Here is a 13,094-nt window from a genome sequence, read left to right as displayed (position 1 = left end):
CTGAGAAGCACCTCCTGGTCTAACGTCCTGTCACTTGAGGCTTCTAGAATCCAGGAATTCCAATCTGCCACCACGTTTGACTCGCGTTCTGCTGTAACTGATATCTTCATGGACAGGCGGTAATGCAAAAAAGTAGTTTTCTAGCTCTGCTAACCTCCTCTATTTTGTACCCCTGAGGTGATTGATCTACCTCACTGCAGACTCATAGTCCATCTTTAGTAGGATACACCAACTCACATTGTTGTTTAAAATGGATCGGAGACCCCAGCTTTACTCATTCGTGGCACCACCCATGTGCTGTCAACCGAGTTAAACGCTATAATTGTCTAGTGCTTCCCTTAAAATGGCATGGCCATTCCATGGTTTCATGTGTTGAAACCACCCATTCAGCTTTGTCAGGCCCATCTGGCCCTATGCTAAGCCTCTCTGCACATGACACATTTTAAGTCTCTGCTAGGTTCCATTGTGCAAAGGCCCTGGAAAAATGGCCTGTAGCCTGAACAGTTTCATTCCTACAGTACTTGAAATTCTATTGTGCCTGGCGGCAGATGTGTTGCTTTTAAACCAAGCTCACTTTCTGCACCAGAATCTCTAATGTGGGTGATGTCGTCTCCACTGTAAACCAGAGAAATTTCGCCTCATAGTACTAGCCCAGACTTTTCACAGAATACTGTTGGGGGAGGGGAGGTTAGAAGGAGTCGGACACATTAAGAACATTTTGACTGATGTTTTATAAAATAAGGATACGGCCCATCTTTCGCTACTGTTAGCAGATTATCTCTGCCCGTCTAAATAAACTGTAGGTGCTTGTCAGTCATCAGGAAGTCCCAAATGAATGTCCACTGTCCAAACTATCTCTGACTGGCCCTGCCACTGTATTAACTAACTTAAATAATACAAAGCAAATGTCTCTCTTCTTCTGGTCTCCTCTTTTAAAAATGTCTCTTCTTTGTTCCAAAGTTTCCTTAGTATGGTCTCTTTGAATAGTTTCTTAATACCTCCTTCACAATATACCTGGGTTTTATTCACTCTTTAGGTATAGGTTTTTGACAGTTCTCGTTCATACACTTTCTTACACTCTGGTCTAAACTTGAAGGGCTTTTGAACTTCCTTAGTTTGGGTATGCCTTGTTCCAGTTTGATTTCTCTCCCCTCTTTTAGCTTTTCTCACTCTGATTATCTCTTATTTTGTTAAGATATTTTCATGTTCCATCCATAATCAGAGTTTTATCTCTGGTTTTCTCCACTGTTTAGGCCATGCTGCTCTTTCACCGGTATTCTGCCCAATCTTTAATGACTTCTCATCATCAAAAATGTTTATTTCATTAAAGCAAAGCATACCATAAAAACACGACAAATTTAACAACAATATTACAAATGAAACCATTTAAAATGACTTTGGAAAGTCTTAAAAAAAAAACACAAGATACATAAACCCATTGGTCTTAGTAAAAATTCTCCCGAGGATAGTGCATGCCTTAAAACGTCAGGACAACCCATCCTACCTGAACTGAATCCACCCTTAGCAGATAGTACAATGCTGGCTCGTAGCATCAAAAACCTCGATCCTGCATTACGGGTTTAAATGTATGCTCCCTGATCGCAGCAAAAGCAGGGCAAAACAGAAACAAAGTGTGCCAGTCTTCTCTAGGTGGCCTGCAGAGAGCACATGACTGATCTGCAGTCCCCTTAGACCAGACCTTCGACACCGCTTTCAAATGTATACAATTAAGTAGAACCCTTGAAACCAGAAAACACTGAGATGAATAGAGGGCCCAACTCCGGTATCTATGAAGACAGGAAGATGAAATAATCAAATGTTTACTATTCTCCGGCTTCATGATCTCCAAAGACTCTCTCCTTGCCAGGAAATTCTGGAGCACACTCGCTTTCGCAGATTTTATAACCTTGGGGGAGAGAATTGTCGTGGAGAAACCGTGACCCATGCCTGCGTTGACCAACAAGGCTTTCACATATTGGAGCCAGGGGATTTTTAATTACTTCTCTTTCAGGCTTATGCGTTATTCTCTTTATTGTATTTTCATAGTTCCAGTTAAACAATCTTATATTGAGTATCTCGTCTCTCACTGGGACAAGTTCTTCCCTATTTATGTTGATGCCCTGGTGTCCTCTTGGTTCTCCCGTTATCCCTGTTAGCTCTGTATAAGCGGCTGAACGCTGTAGGATTCGGCACACGTTCAGCTCCTCTTCAACTTCTGTTTGCTTGCTTCTCAGTATTGCAGGCTTCCCATGCTCTGTCTTCTCTTATGCCCGGTGTAGGTGCGGGCACTCCGGAGCTTCGTACACTCGCCAGAGATAGTTTTGCTGCGATTCACCAGGCCCTCTGCCCACTACGATGGTGCTGTGGCCATACCACCACCGAACCTAGGATTTCCTTCAGCTGCTTTACAATGACTTCTCCGTTCTTGCAAACGCCAGGCCTCCAGCATTTCCCATTAGTTTCTGTACTTTCTCCAAAGTCATTGGCTCTTCATCCCTTCTTTGCTCTGCCTCTCCCAGTGTGTTGCTCTCAGGTGGCTTACCCTGCTTTCGATTCTCTCTCTTGTCACTCTACTTACCTCAGATAAATATACACGTCTACTTGGAGACCGATTCTTGCCTTCAGCCAAACACCCAGCTCTTAAAGTATTCTTCACAGCAGGTATTCCCATATATGCTTCTAGGATGGATGAGTGGTCTAGAGAGTTCCTCGCAGGAACAGGAGTCCTTGTCTCCTAAAGAGGAATCTCTCCCAGTGAGGTCCCACTTGCACAGACTCCTAAGGACGTCTTGCGGAGCAGGCTCACCTCCCTAGCCTCCAGGGGGAAGCTCTCCCTTGGTGAGAAGGGGCGAATACCCTAGATTTGCCACAATACCCAGACACTGCAAACATTCTATCCTCCAGTTTATCTGTTTTGTCAACAAGCAATCGTTTTGAGTTGTGAGAATTATGTTGCAATAAAAATGAGCCTGACCTGCCTTCGTCCCCACTTGAGTGCCACTGTTTTCAGTACTTTGGTAAAAAATCAAGGCGCGGAAGAGAAACCAAAAGGAAGGCATTCAAAATCCCAGTTTTCTTTTCCAGGTGAGCTGGAGAAACTTCCTGTATTTTTGACACATGGACATTGTTAGATGTGCTTCTTTGGGGTTTCATGAAACCAACAACTGGGTCTCGCATGATATCCTTGATCATGTGAATGTCTTCCATTTTAAAGTCTGTTTGCAAGCTACTCGTGGAACTCTCATGGTTATGACTGGCTTCACTTTCCTTTTTTTGTGAAATAGAAATATATTGCTTACAAATTCAGATGTGTACATTCTAAAGCTCCTTTCCCAGTGAATGTCTCCACTTCTTTCCCCAAGTCAGTTCCTCTGCCTAGGACAGTGTCCTCTCAACTGCACAAGGGTCTCCCAGAATTGTAATTTATCCCTTTTAAGGTCTGTAGTGCGTATGCATCCCCCAATAGCCTGCAACCATTTTTGCAAGAATAAGGCTGTCCTGCCACCTACTGAGGTGTATATGCCCCTCTGAATGCTCAACTGTGATAAAGTACGGCTGAGTGAATGCTCATCTCTTGATTGGTGTCCACAACCACCTCCATGCATTTGAAAGGTGGTGTCTTTACTGGGCTGCTCTACGATTTCTCTCAGGCCTGTGACTTTCAGCCGAGCTTATCCTACCATGGCCGGTCCTACCAGAAAAAAAGTTCCTGGATAGATACCCAAGCTTTATTGAGGACTGCGTACATGCCCAGACATGTGCCTTTTTCTTTAGTGAATACATCTCTGTAAGAGACAGATCAACTAGCTTGGCATGCATTTTCAGGCTCATGCGTTTCCTAGAATGTACACCACCTTCTGAACTTTGCCATAATGGAGTGGTGCTCATCCCTCCCCGTTTTGTCTTCTGGGGGCAAAATCCTGCCTTCCAAACCAGTCTACCTCCATGAAATGTGCTCCTCTGGGGTTCAAGGAGGCTGCAGCACCAATGTTGTTCTCCCCCAAGGCACTAAACTGATCAATATCAACACTGCCTTAAGATTGACATGCAGGCTCCACATCCGGGAGGCTTTCCTTATATCCTTCAGTGTTGTCCGAGTTGTCGTCAGAAGTAATCCTTTCGCAACCCGTAATGCTCCCGGAAACCTATCGCTCATGCAGCATCTTTCAGAGTTGATTCTTTACCCAGACAACGCATCCTGGCCTTTCGGTCCCTCTTGGTACCACTACATTCTAGCAGTGATTGCATGGCTTTTAGCCTGAATGCCTTAGCATGATTACTTCAGCGAGTTGCCTGGAACTATTTATGAAATCATGAGCAGGTCTTGTCGGATAACTACTTGATGCTCCTCATACTGCCGGAACTAGCTATATTCATATTCAAACTCCTTCTCCCATTCCAAACTCGTCTTTGCTATCTCTCATTGTTCTCTTTAGGCCAGCTCTTGTATCCTGTTGGCTGGAACTGTGCAGTCTGTGGGTGTCTGGGCTAGAGCAGATTGGGAACCCAATCAGGGCAGATATTCACTTATCAGATTATACTCCATAAAAAGGAATCCTGACATATATGTAGTACATATGCAGTTAATCTGCTGAGGGGCCTTGCACATGGAGTGAATAACCAAGATATGTTATGTGAATTTGTAGAGCACACATACACCAAAGGCATATTGGCTCTGCGTATACAACAGGAAGGCTAGACAAAGAGTCGGGAGACTAGAAACGATGAGTCTTGAGCAGGCGACGAAACTGTAAGTGGTTTTTAGTAGTCCTGAGTTGGAGTGTTAAGGCGTTGCAGAGTTTGGCAGCTACATTTGAAAAAGAGCATCCACCACTGCTGTCAAGACAAAACCGAGGGACTGAAATCAGGTAAGCCACCTGGGAGCAAAGTGACTCCACTGGGACACAAGGAGGGAATTTCGCCAGTAGCAATTTGGCACACAGGCCGTGGAAAGCCTGGTGTACTATACACAGCAATTTAAATGTGATGCATTTGGAAACAGTAAGCCAGTGCGAAGAGCGGAGCGTGGGAGAGATGGTAGAACCATAAGAGACACCCGTGGCAACACGAGCTGCCAGGTTTTGAAGAAGTTGAAGAGGGCAAGTACGATCCAGGGACTGGGCAAGAAACAAAGAATTATAATAGTCGATGCGACTTTAAACAATGGCATTGACAACAGGAGCACAGAGGTGGAAAGGAAGAAAACAAGGGACCTTCGGAAGAACTTTAAGCTTGAAGTGAACTGCCTGGTAGATAGAGCAGACTTGCACTGTGGTGGAAAGCGAGGCAGAGCTTTTGAAGCCAACATTTTTCACCATTGATACAGGAGTGGGGGAAGGGGCCAGAAGGAAGAGGTCCAAAGAAAGAGAGGGAGAAGAGGAAGCTGACAGGTGGGAGCCAACCACCAGTATCTCAGTCTTGTCCCCATTCAATTTGAGCCAGTTGCCCCTCATCCATCCGATGGCTGCCAAATAAAGCTGGATAATATCTTGTGTCTCATCAGCATAGGAGTAGCAGCAGAAGCCAAAGGAATGGATGAACCGGACGAGGGGCTGTATGTAAACATTGAATAAAGTGGGGGGACAAGGCCGGGCCCTGGGGGACCCTGCAGGAAAAGGTACAGGAGGAAGAGTAGAAGGAAGGGACCACAAAAAAACCTGGCCCCTATCAGTTAGGAAGGATGTGAACCAGTACAGGACCAGGCCAGAGAGGCCATCGGAGGCTAGACTGCTGAGCCGGAGGTAGCGGTCAACAGTGTCAAAAGCGGCTGACAGATCTAAAAGAATCAGAGCTCCAACTACGCCTCTCCCCCTGCCAAACCCCCCTGATCAACCAGCTGGGTAAGGTCATCTACCACCGACACCAAAACAGTGGCCCCAGCCCGGTCGAAAACCTGACTCGAAGGGATCAAATAAATCAGAACTGTCCAGAAAGGAACTGAGTAAAGGAGATGTTGAGACTGATTTTCTATACTCTGGCATGGTGGACAGATTTATAGAAGGCCAACCTATATTGTGACAGGGACAACTCTGGGAGCTGTAGCCCAACCAGTTGAAGGTAGCAGTGGCGAGAGGTCTAGGCTAAGTCTCAAGAGGTGGTGAGCTTGAAACGGGTCCACAATGGGAATCACAAATTACACTTAGACAGTAAGTATACAAATAGTTATTTATTTATGGCCAAATATCACTATGAAAAATGACTACTAACAGGTTGAAGTATTACACAACCCTAACAATAGATTAAATATATACAGTCACTAGAGTAGGGCATAATACAAATCAAACTCCTGTAAAAGAAAGTATAGATAAGGTTATTTCTCTGTGGACCTGTAGTGTAAACTTAACTTCAAAAGTCCTTCCCTAAATTGTCTGGGGCCTTATGCCCAAACGTTCAGGAAATGTTCCAACAGTTTGTGATGCAGGAGAAAATGAAGTTAGGGTCCCTGGTGTCCAGTGGATGTATCCAAGAGTTGGAGGACAGGTTATTCTAACAAACAAAAGTGTCCCCAACTTTCGGAAGGCTTGCGCGAGCAAGCAATGGCAAAGCCAAAATATAGTCAAAGTTGTATAAAAGTTAGCAACACTTTTAAAGGGAAATTAGGGGTGGATAAAAACCACTGTAACTCACCCTGTACTCCAATTCTTCACAAGACTTGGCAGGTCAATGGAAGAAGGTCAGAGGTTGCTTTTCCCGCAGTCGCCTTAGTCCTTGATTCGCACGGGTTGCAGTTTTGAGCAGATCTCAGGTAGGTGTCTTTAGCTGGTGCAAGGACTCTCGGATGAAGAATGCAGAAAAACATGATGCAGGACCCTTCTCAGGACTGAACTCTACTCAGGTAAGCTGTTTCAGACAGTTGTCACTGCAGCACGGTGACGCAAAGGTACTCTTGTCGCGGTCACTCTCACTCCTATCTCGGGTCCCCTTTAAGCTTGGACTTCGAGATTTCACTGAGCTAAATCTTGTAGGATAAGCTGCAGATCCCCCAAGTTCTAGGCCTCAATGCAGAACGGCGACGTCCGCAGCACGGTAGCCCCTACTCAGAGCTGGTCAGCCGCAGGACGGTCCCGGGACACTTCCGACGACTCATCTTCGCAGGGTACCGAGCAGATGTCAGGAATGGATGTTCCCTCCACTCCGCGGGTCACAGCTCCCTCGCAGGAACGCTGAAGATCAATAGCAAGACAGGGCTCCTTCAGGAGAGCAGCAGAAGTTGGTCACCAGGCCTCCTTCAGACAGGTCTCTGGTCTCTTCACGGGTCTTGCAGCTGGACAGGAGTCTTGGCTCCTTCAGGTTCCTCTAGGATCTCTCGAGTATGTGTAGGTGTCCTCTTTTTATCCCAAAAAGCAGGCAAGAGCCGAAACTCCCAGTAGCAGCACTAGCCCCGCACACACCCCAGCAGTGGTCCAAATGGGACCACTGGCGGGAACACTCATGCATAACACTCAGACACAATGAAACCTGTTTGTGGATTGGGATCACAGTCGTAGCCCACACCCACATCCTGCCAGCAAACGCCCATAGCCCTCCAGTAGCCCGCCAAAAGCCTCTGCTTTCCTGGGCACTGGAAATCCATATAAGGATTTTCGCGGCCTCACAGGCCAGGAAGAAGGCTAAAAACAAGATGGCCAAAGGACGAGCGAAAACCTTGTAGCATGGCCATGTTTGGTCACTAGCCACATTTAGTAGCCAAACGCAGTAAACGAGGTAAGGCTAGAACGAAAAGCACCAATAAAATTGTAATAAGTCCCTGCTGCCACCAGCTTGTCTATTTAGCACACCTAGAGTAACCACAAATCCTTTGAGTGTTAGTCTAGAGCAAAAACAAAAGTGTACCCTATTGTACTACCTTGTAAGATGCATTGTACAATAAGTTACCACAAGTGATAAGTTACTGAAAGTAGTAACAAAGTAACTAGACTAAGGGAAACAATATTTTCCAGTACTGACAGCCTGAAGGATATGTCAGTTTCCCCATAACATATGAGCAAAGTGTAGTGAAGCTTAAGGCTTCACCGCACTGTAAAAAGTACAGTTCAGGATCAAAAATAAGTTTGGAGGGTCCATAAAAATTGAAGCAACGGTGCAGTAAAGAGAAATCTTTCCTAACAGGATAGATCAAAGATTCAAGCAACTTCATAAAAAAGGGAAGAAGAGAGATGGGACAGAAGCTAGCAAGAATAGCTGGGTCTAAAGAAGGCTTCTTCACGAGAGGGGGTCACAAGAGCTTGTTTATGTGTCATAGAAATAGTATCTGTGGAGCAGGAAAGTTTTACTGCTCGAGTCCCCAAATGAGCAATAGATGGCATAATTTCCTTGAGGACAGATAAAGGGAGAGTCCAACAGGGAGGCCGACTTGAGATGGCCAGCAGCCAGTAGGATGTCGGCGGGTGGAATATCGAAAAGGGGGCCAGAGACAGGAGTAGGGGCTGCTGCTAAGAGACTGCCCAGAGGAGCACTAGTATAGGCGCTGCTAGCCGGATGTTCTTCTGGATGTCTTCAATCTTAGTGATGAAAACTTCGGACAGTGACCACACTGGGAAAGTAACTCTTTAGGTCGGTTCAGTGTAAAAGGGGGTATTGCTTGGAAGTAAGCTGAAACTTTTTGTCCTCCTCGGCATAGGTGGTGCGCCACTTGCAATCTCCTTGCCTTTGCTTAAGCCAAAGGATATTATGACTGGGATTGTCCAGGGGAATTAGAATGCATCGGTGGAAATAAATGTTTGGACCACGCCAAACTACTAATGGGGATATTGGTAGTGTGTTGAGTCTTATGTTTCCTTTGCTGCAGAAAAGTGTAATAAAACTAAATGTAATCCTACTGCTCATCTGCAGAATTGCCATAGAATTTCGAAGTTTGTGGCAACATTCTCTACATAGTTTGGTTTGGGTACAGGGATGGAGAGTGTATGGGATCAGTTTGGATGACAATATGTGCCCTGATAGTCTGGCCGAAGGTGTAGGTGTAATGTGGTCCCCAATGCACACTCAAATAGGGGGTGCTAGCAGTAAACCTGGAGCCACAAATGATTATCAACATCTCGAAGCACTTACAAGGAGATGATGGGGATGACCTCTGGAGTGGGGGGGAAGTTGGTTCAGATGTAAAGATCGCAGGGTCTCATTGGTAAATAACACGTACAACTAAAAGCTCTGCGTTGCTCAAAGCCAGCAGGGGAAATGGGAAGTAATATAGTATAGGTGAGAAGGGAACGGAATAAACGGTGGTATTGCCACCAATAAAACAGGCAAGATTATACTTTATGACAAGCCTATGACATGAAGATCTATGCATGCTGTCTGACTTGGAAGCTGCAGCTAGCTTGTTGAAGTTCAGGAGGGGACTGATGCGTGCGTCTTCTTAAAACACCCTGCAAACTGAGCACCTGCATTTGAGGCCCGACAGTGGCTGCGCCAGGAATAGCTATGGTTTAAACAGTATCCCAGAACCATATTCTTCTGCTCACTCAGTAGTCTGGAACAGGGGATATTCTAGATAAGAATGTGGGAAGCGTCTAGTAAATGGTGTGGGGTGTGGGGGAGAGTGTAAAGTGTGGCAGGGCAAAGCACCTTGGCCATAGTATGACAAGGGTGTGGGAAACATCGGCTTGAGCACGGACTAAGCAAAATTTAGTAGGCATGGGAAAGTTCAGGTTTTAAACATTCCAGAGGGTATTGGCCTCATATTTTACCTGCCGAGGCCGAGTAGTTGGTGAGGAAATGTTATGCTGCCTTTTTTTATCTCTAGCCAAATTCTTTGAGCTATAAAGAGGCGGTTGTGTTACCTCTAGCAGGATGGGCCACAAGAACAACCTTTTTTTTTATTGTGTGGGGTCATCAATGGGAACCTGTTAGAACCTTATCTGGAATTCCCTCTTCACCTGCTTTTAGCCTCCCTCTCTACAGCTGTTGTGCGCTACTCCAAGTATGTCTTCTGCTTCTCTTTACTGTCAATAGCTTGACCCTACTATCAAGCTGAACACTTTCTTTGGGCTGGGAGTCTTGTCGCTGTAGCCCAAAGCTCTTAGCTGGCATGTTGGCAATGAGCGTGTGGTAATTCCAACAGTGTTGGATGAGCGACTTTGCCATTGCTGTTGGTGACAGTGGGTCTCTTTTGTGGGTGAGATTGTGTTGTGTTTTTGTGCTGCTTGAACTATAGGGTAGTTGTCTGCTGGTGGTGGTGGGTGCTTTGCAGATGTGTTGCTACAGTCTCGATATTTCTCATGTTCTGTTTTTGGGGGCTGCCCCGTTTTTCTATTTACAGATTGATCAAATAATGAATTCGATTGGGAAAGGAATAGAGTTTTCTCAGGAGCGGCAAATCATCTCAGGTAAGTTATCAGAAAGATGCATATTTAAGAAGCCTTGAGATCCTCCTCAAAGCTTTTAGTGTGATAAGGAAATCTGTGTGTACATTTTGTGCTATCCTCTTGAAATAATGTGCACATTTCTTTTTTTGTTAAAAAAGAACATAGCCAAAAATAAATTCCTTTTTTTAGTCACTTGGGCTTTCGTAGTCCTGCATAGGTTTGGGAGTTAACCAATATGGCTGCTGTGTAAGAAATGTGATTGGCTCATTTTAATGTTTTTTCCAGTATATTTAGACGTATTTCCTGAAATTAAGAGTGGCTTGTTGAGGAATTGGTTGATGAAGGTATTTTTGATAGAAACGTATTGGAAGTCGTTATTGATCTCCTCTCACCCAATCAGAATGTTTTGAGTGCAGTCAATAACGACTGGTATTGAATGCATCCTGAATATTCAGAGTTCAAAAGCAGGCAGGGAAACAGCAATGCAACTTCCAGGTATGATTTCGTTTACCAAAACACTCCATCCTTGGTAAGATATTTGGTCCCACTGCATCACCCAGTTTGCCACACCAAAGAGCAAGCTAAAACATGTGAAAACCTTTTTCTTAAAGAGAGGCCACTTCTTTTTTACATTAAACGTAATTCATATTCATGTTAATGTCAACATATTTTGTTTGTGATTGATATGCTTAACGTATGACATCCTTGTTTTTTAAATATCACAAAATAAAAAAGCATTTAATTTACAAACCCGGTTTGAGCTTTTATTTTGCTCCCTAGTAAACATTTTCTACTTTACAACCACAACTCCAAAACCTATGTTGCTATTACTAGTAGGTCCTCATACCCTTAGACTTTGGGAAGGGTCATTCTCGATTGTGATATGGACCCTTAAACCTATGGCCCGATGCGAAGGATGGATCATTATCCTGCGATAATTACCTCTCCCTCTCATATTATCCGTTGAAGACGCAAAGCTCGGGTAACTGACGTTTAGCCCGTGAGTCAGCAGGTATAAGCAAATTAGCCATTGACGTTGGCTGTGTGTGAAGCAGTTTGTGCTTGAACCAGTTGGTGGAAGGAATTCTTTGTCAGCCCCTGAAACAAGCTACATAAAAGTAGTGGGGGTTGCAAAATGATGGTATGGTTCAATGATGCCCTGGGGAATACTAACATGTTGGGATTGTTTGAGTTGTGTAAAGGCTTGGGAGAGTGGATTGTAGTATTGGCCTCTGCCTTTCATTGTGTGACAAAGGATTTGAGATACGCTCTGAAATTTCTGTGGGGAATTGGAAAAAGTAATCATGTCATTTGGGGTGTGGCTGGAATGGTGATTAGGCCCTTTTACGTCCTTAAATCGATTAGCTTGATATTCTATACCATTTTGTGTGTTATGCAATTTTAAAATTCTGATGGTTAAAACATACAATAATACCTTGAGTGAAATGAAGGCCAATACCGGACTGCAATTGCTATTTGATTAATCTCTGTTATTGCTGGAGTATATTAGTTTAGACGGTTGGCTGGTGATTAGTTCCTCCTGGTAGGAGACGGTTCTGGGAATTTGTGGTAGGGCAGAAGGGATTCTCATCAAACTGAATTGACCTGGGTAGTTTCTATTCCTTCAACTCTCTCCCATTTGCAACTCGTCCGAAAGGTGTGCCATTTTTATGGCATGGCCAGAATTGGTGGTGTTACAGTTTCTGCCTTCCTTTTTGTACCATACCATAGTGCCGATTTATCGTTGCCTCTGGTCTGGTTGAAGGTGGTCAGCAAACCGAATGCTCTTTTTGGAATTGTGGCAATAACGAAATACAACAGTCACAACCAGTCTCATAAAAGTATTCAGGTTGACAACTGACATTTATTTGGCCTGGTTTGGGGCTTACAGGACTACTAGCAAAGTGTATTCTTTGTGTTAAATCCTATCAAAAGACGCTTTGACAGACATGTGTTTAGTCTGGTGAACGCAGGCCATCATCCAAGGGATTTGATATTGTTTTAGTCATGGTGCCTTAATCCCTGTCTTTCACAGATGTGTTGTTTGAAATATGCTCCAGCGTACACAATCCTCAATTTGAGGTAAAATGAGGTTTACAGGAACTCCTTGTTTGTATTGTAGTATCAAGACTGAGCTCTCAGGCGTTACTCTGTAGAAAGCTATGAATGAGCTCAGATTACAGCATAGCAGTATGGCTAAGAGAATACATGCAAGGAGAAAGTTAGTTGAAACAATAGCAAAAATGTTTAGGGTAAAGTACAGGACCAGATTTTGCATTCCTAAACCTCAAGGATTAACGATTTAAGATGTGCTACTTCTGAGCACTTTAGGCGAAAGGTCACAGATAGTCTAGTCCAGGTGGAGACTACAAATCATTGCGGTGGTTCATTTTTAATATGACGCTCATGCATTGCACTCCGCGTGCGTGAGCGATTGTTTGAATGCTAAAGAACTGCTAAAGAGCTGCACAGCGAGACAAACGCTGGGAAAGCTAGGTCTCGATTTCAGACTTGAGGCCTTTGCAGAGTTTTGCAGTGATTTCATTTGACCGATTTTATATTTATATTGCACTGATGATACAGTACAACCTAGCAAACACAATTGCCTCTAGGTGCAAAATGCTAATAAGAAAACTGGTACAGACAAACTCCAGAGAAGGGGCACACACTACTGAGGGCCAACCACTGGGAATTGCCTTGTCATACATTTAAAACAAGGAACCCCAAGGAGATGGGTTGCTGCAGATCCTAAGGCACCTATGGAGTAAATTGAAACTATTTAAATAG

The 13,094-nt window shown here is 44.4% G+C and overlaps 1 protein-coding gene across 9 annotated transcripts in view; it reads left to right on the top strand.

The window, feature by feature from the left end:
- Positions 1 to 13,094, top strand: part of ANKS1A (ankyrin repeat and sterile alpha motif domain containing 1A) — an 855,968-nt gene that overhangs the window by 647,010 nt on the left and 195,864 nt on the right. For all 9 annotated transcript variants that reach the window (XM_069633488.1, XM_069633494.1, XM_069633490.1 and 6 more), the window contains one exon: positions 10,262 to 10,328. In XM_069633488.1, coding sequence (XP_069489589.1) covers positions 10,262 to 10,328 — 67 coding nt within the window. The remainder of the gene's footprint in view (positions 1 to 10,261; positions 10,329 to 13,094) is intronic.

The sequence above is a fragment of the Ambystoma mexicanum genome, chromosome 13 (genome assembly GCF_040938575.1).
Source record: "Ambystoma mexicanum isolate Mex_15411 chromosome 13, UKY_AmexF1_1, whole genome shotgun sequence".
Lineage (NCBI taxonomy): Eukaryota > Metazoa > Chordata > Amphibia > Caudata > Ambystomatidae > Ambystoma > Ambystoma mexicanum.
The sequence above is the reverse complement of the archived record's forward strand: the minus strand, read 5'-3'. Positions and strand labels throughout refer to the sequence as shown.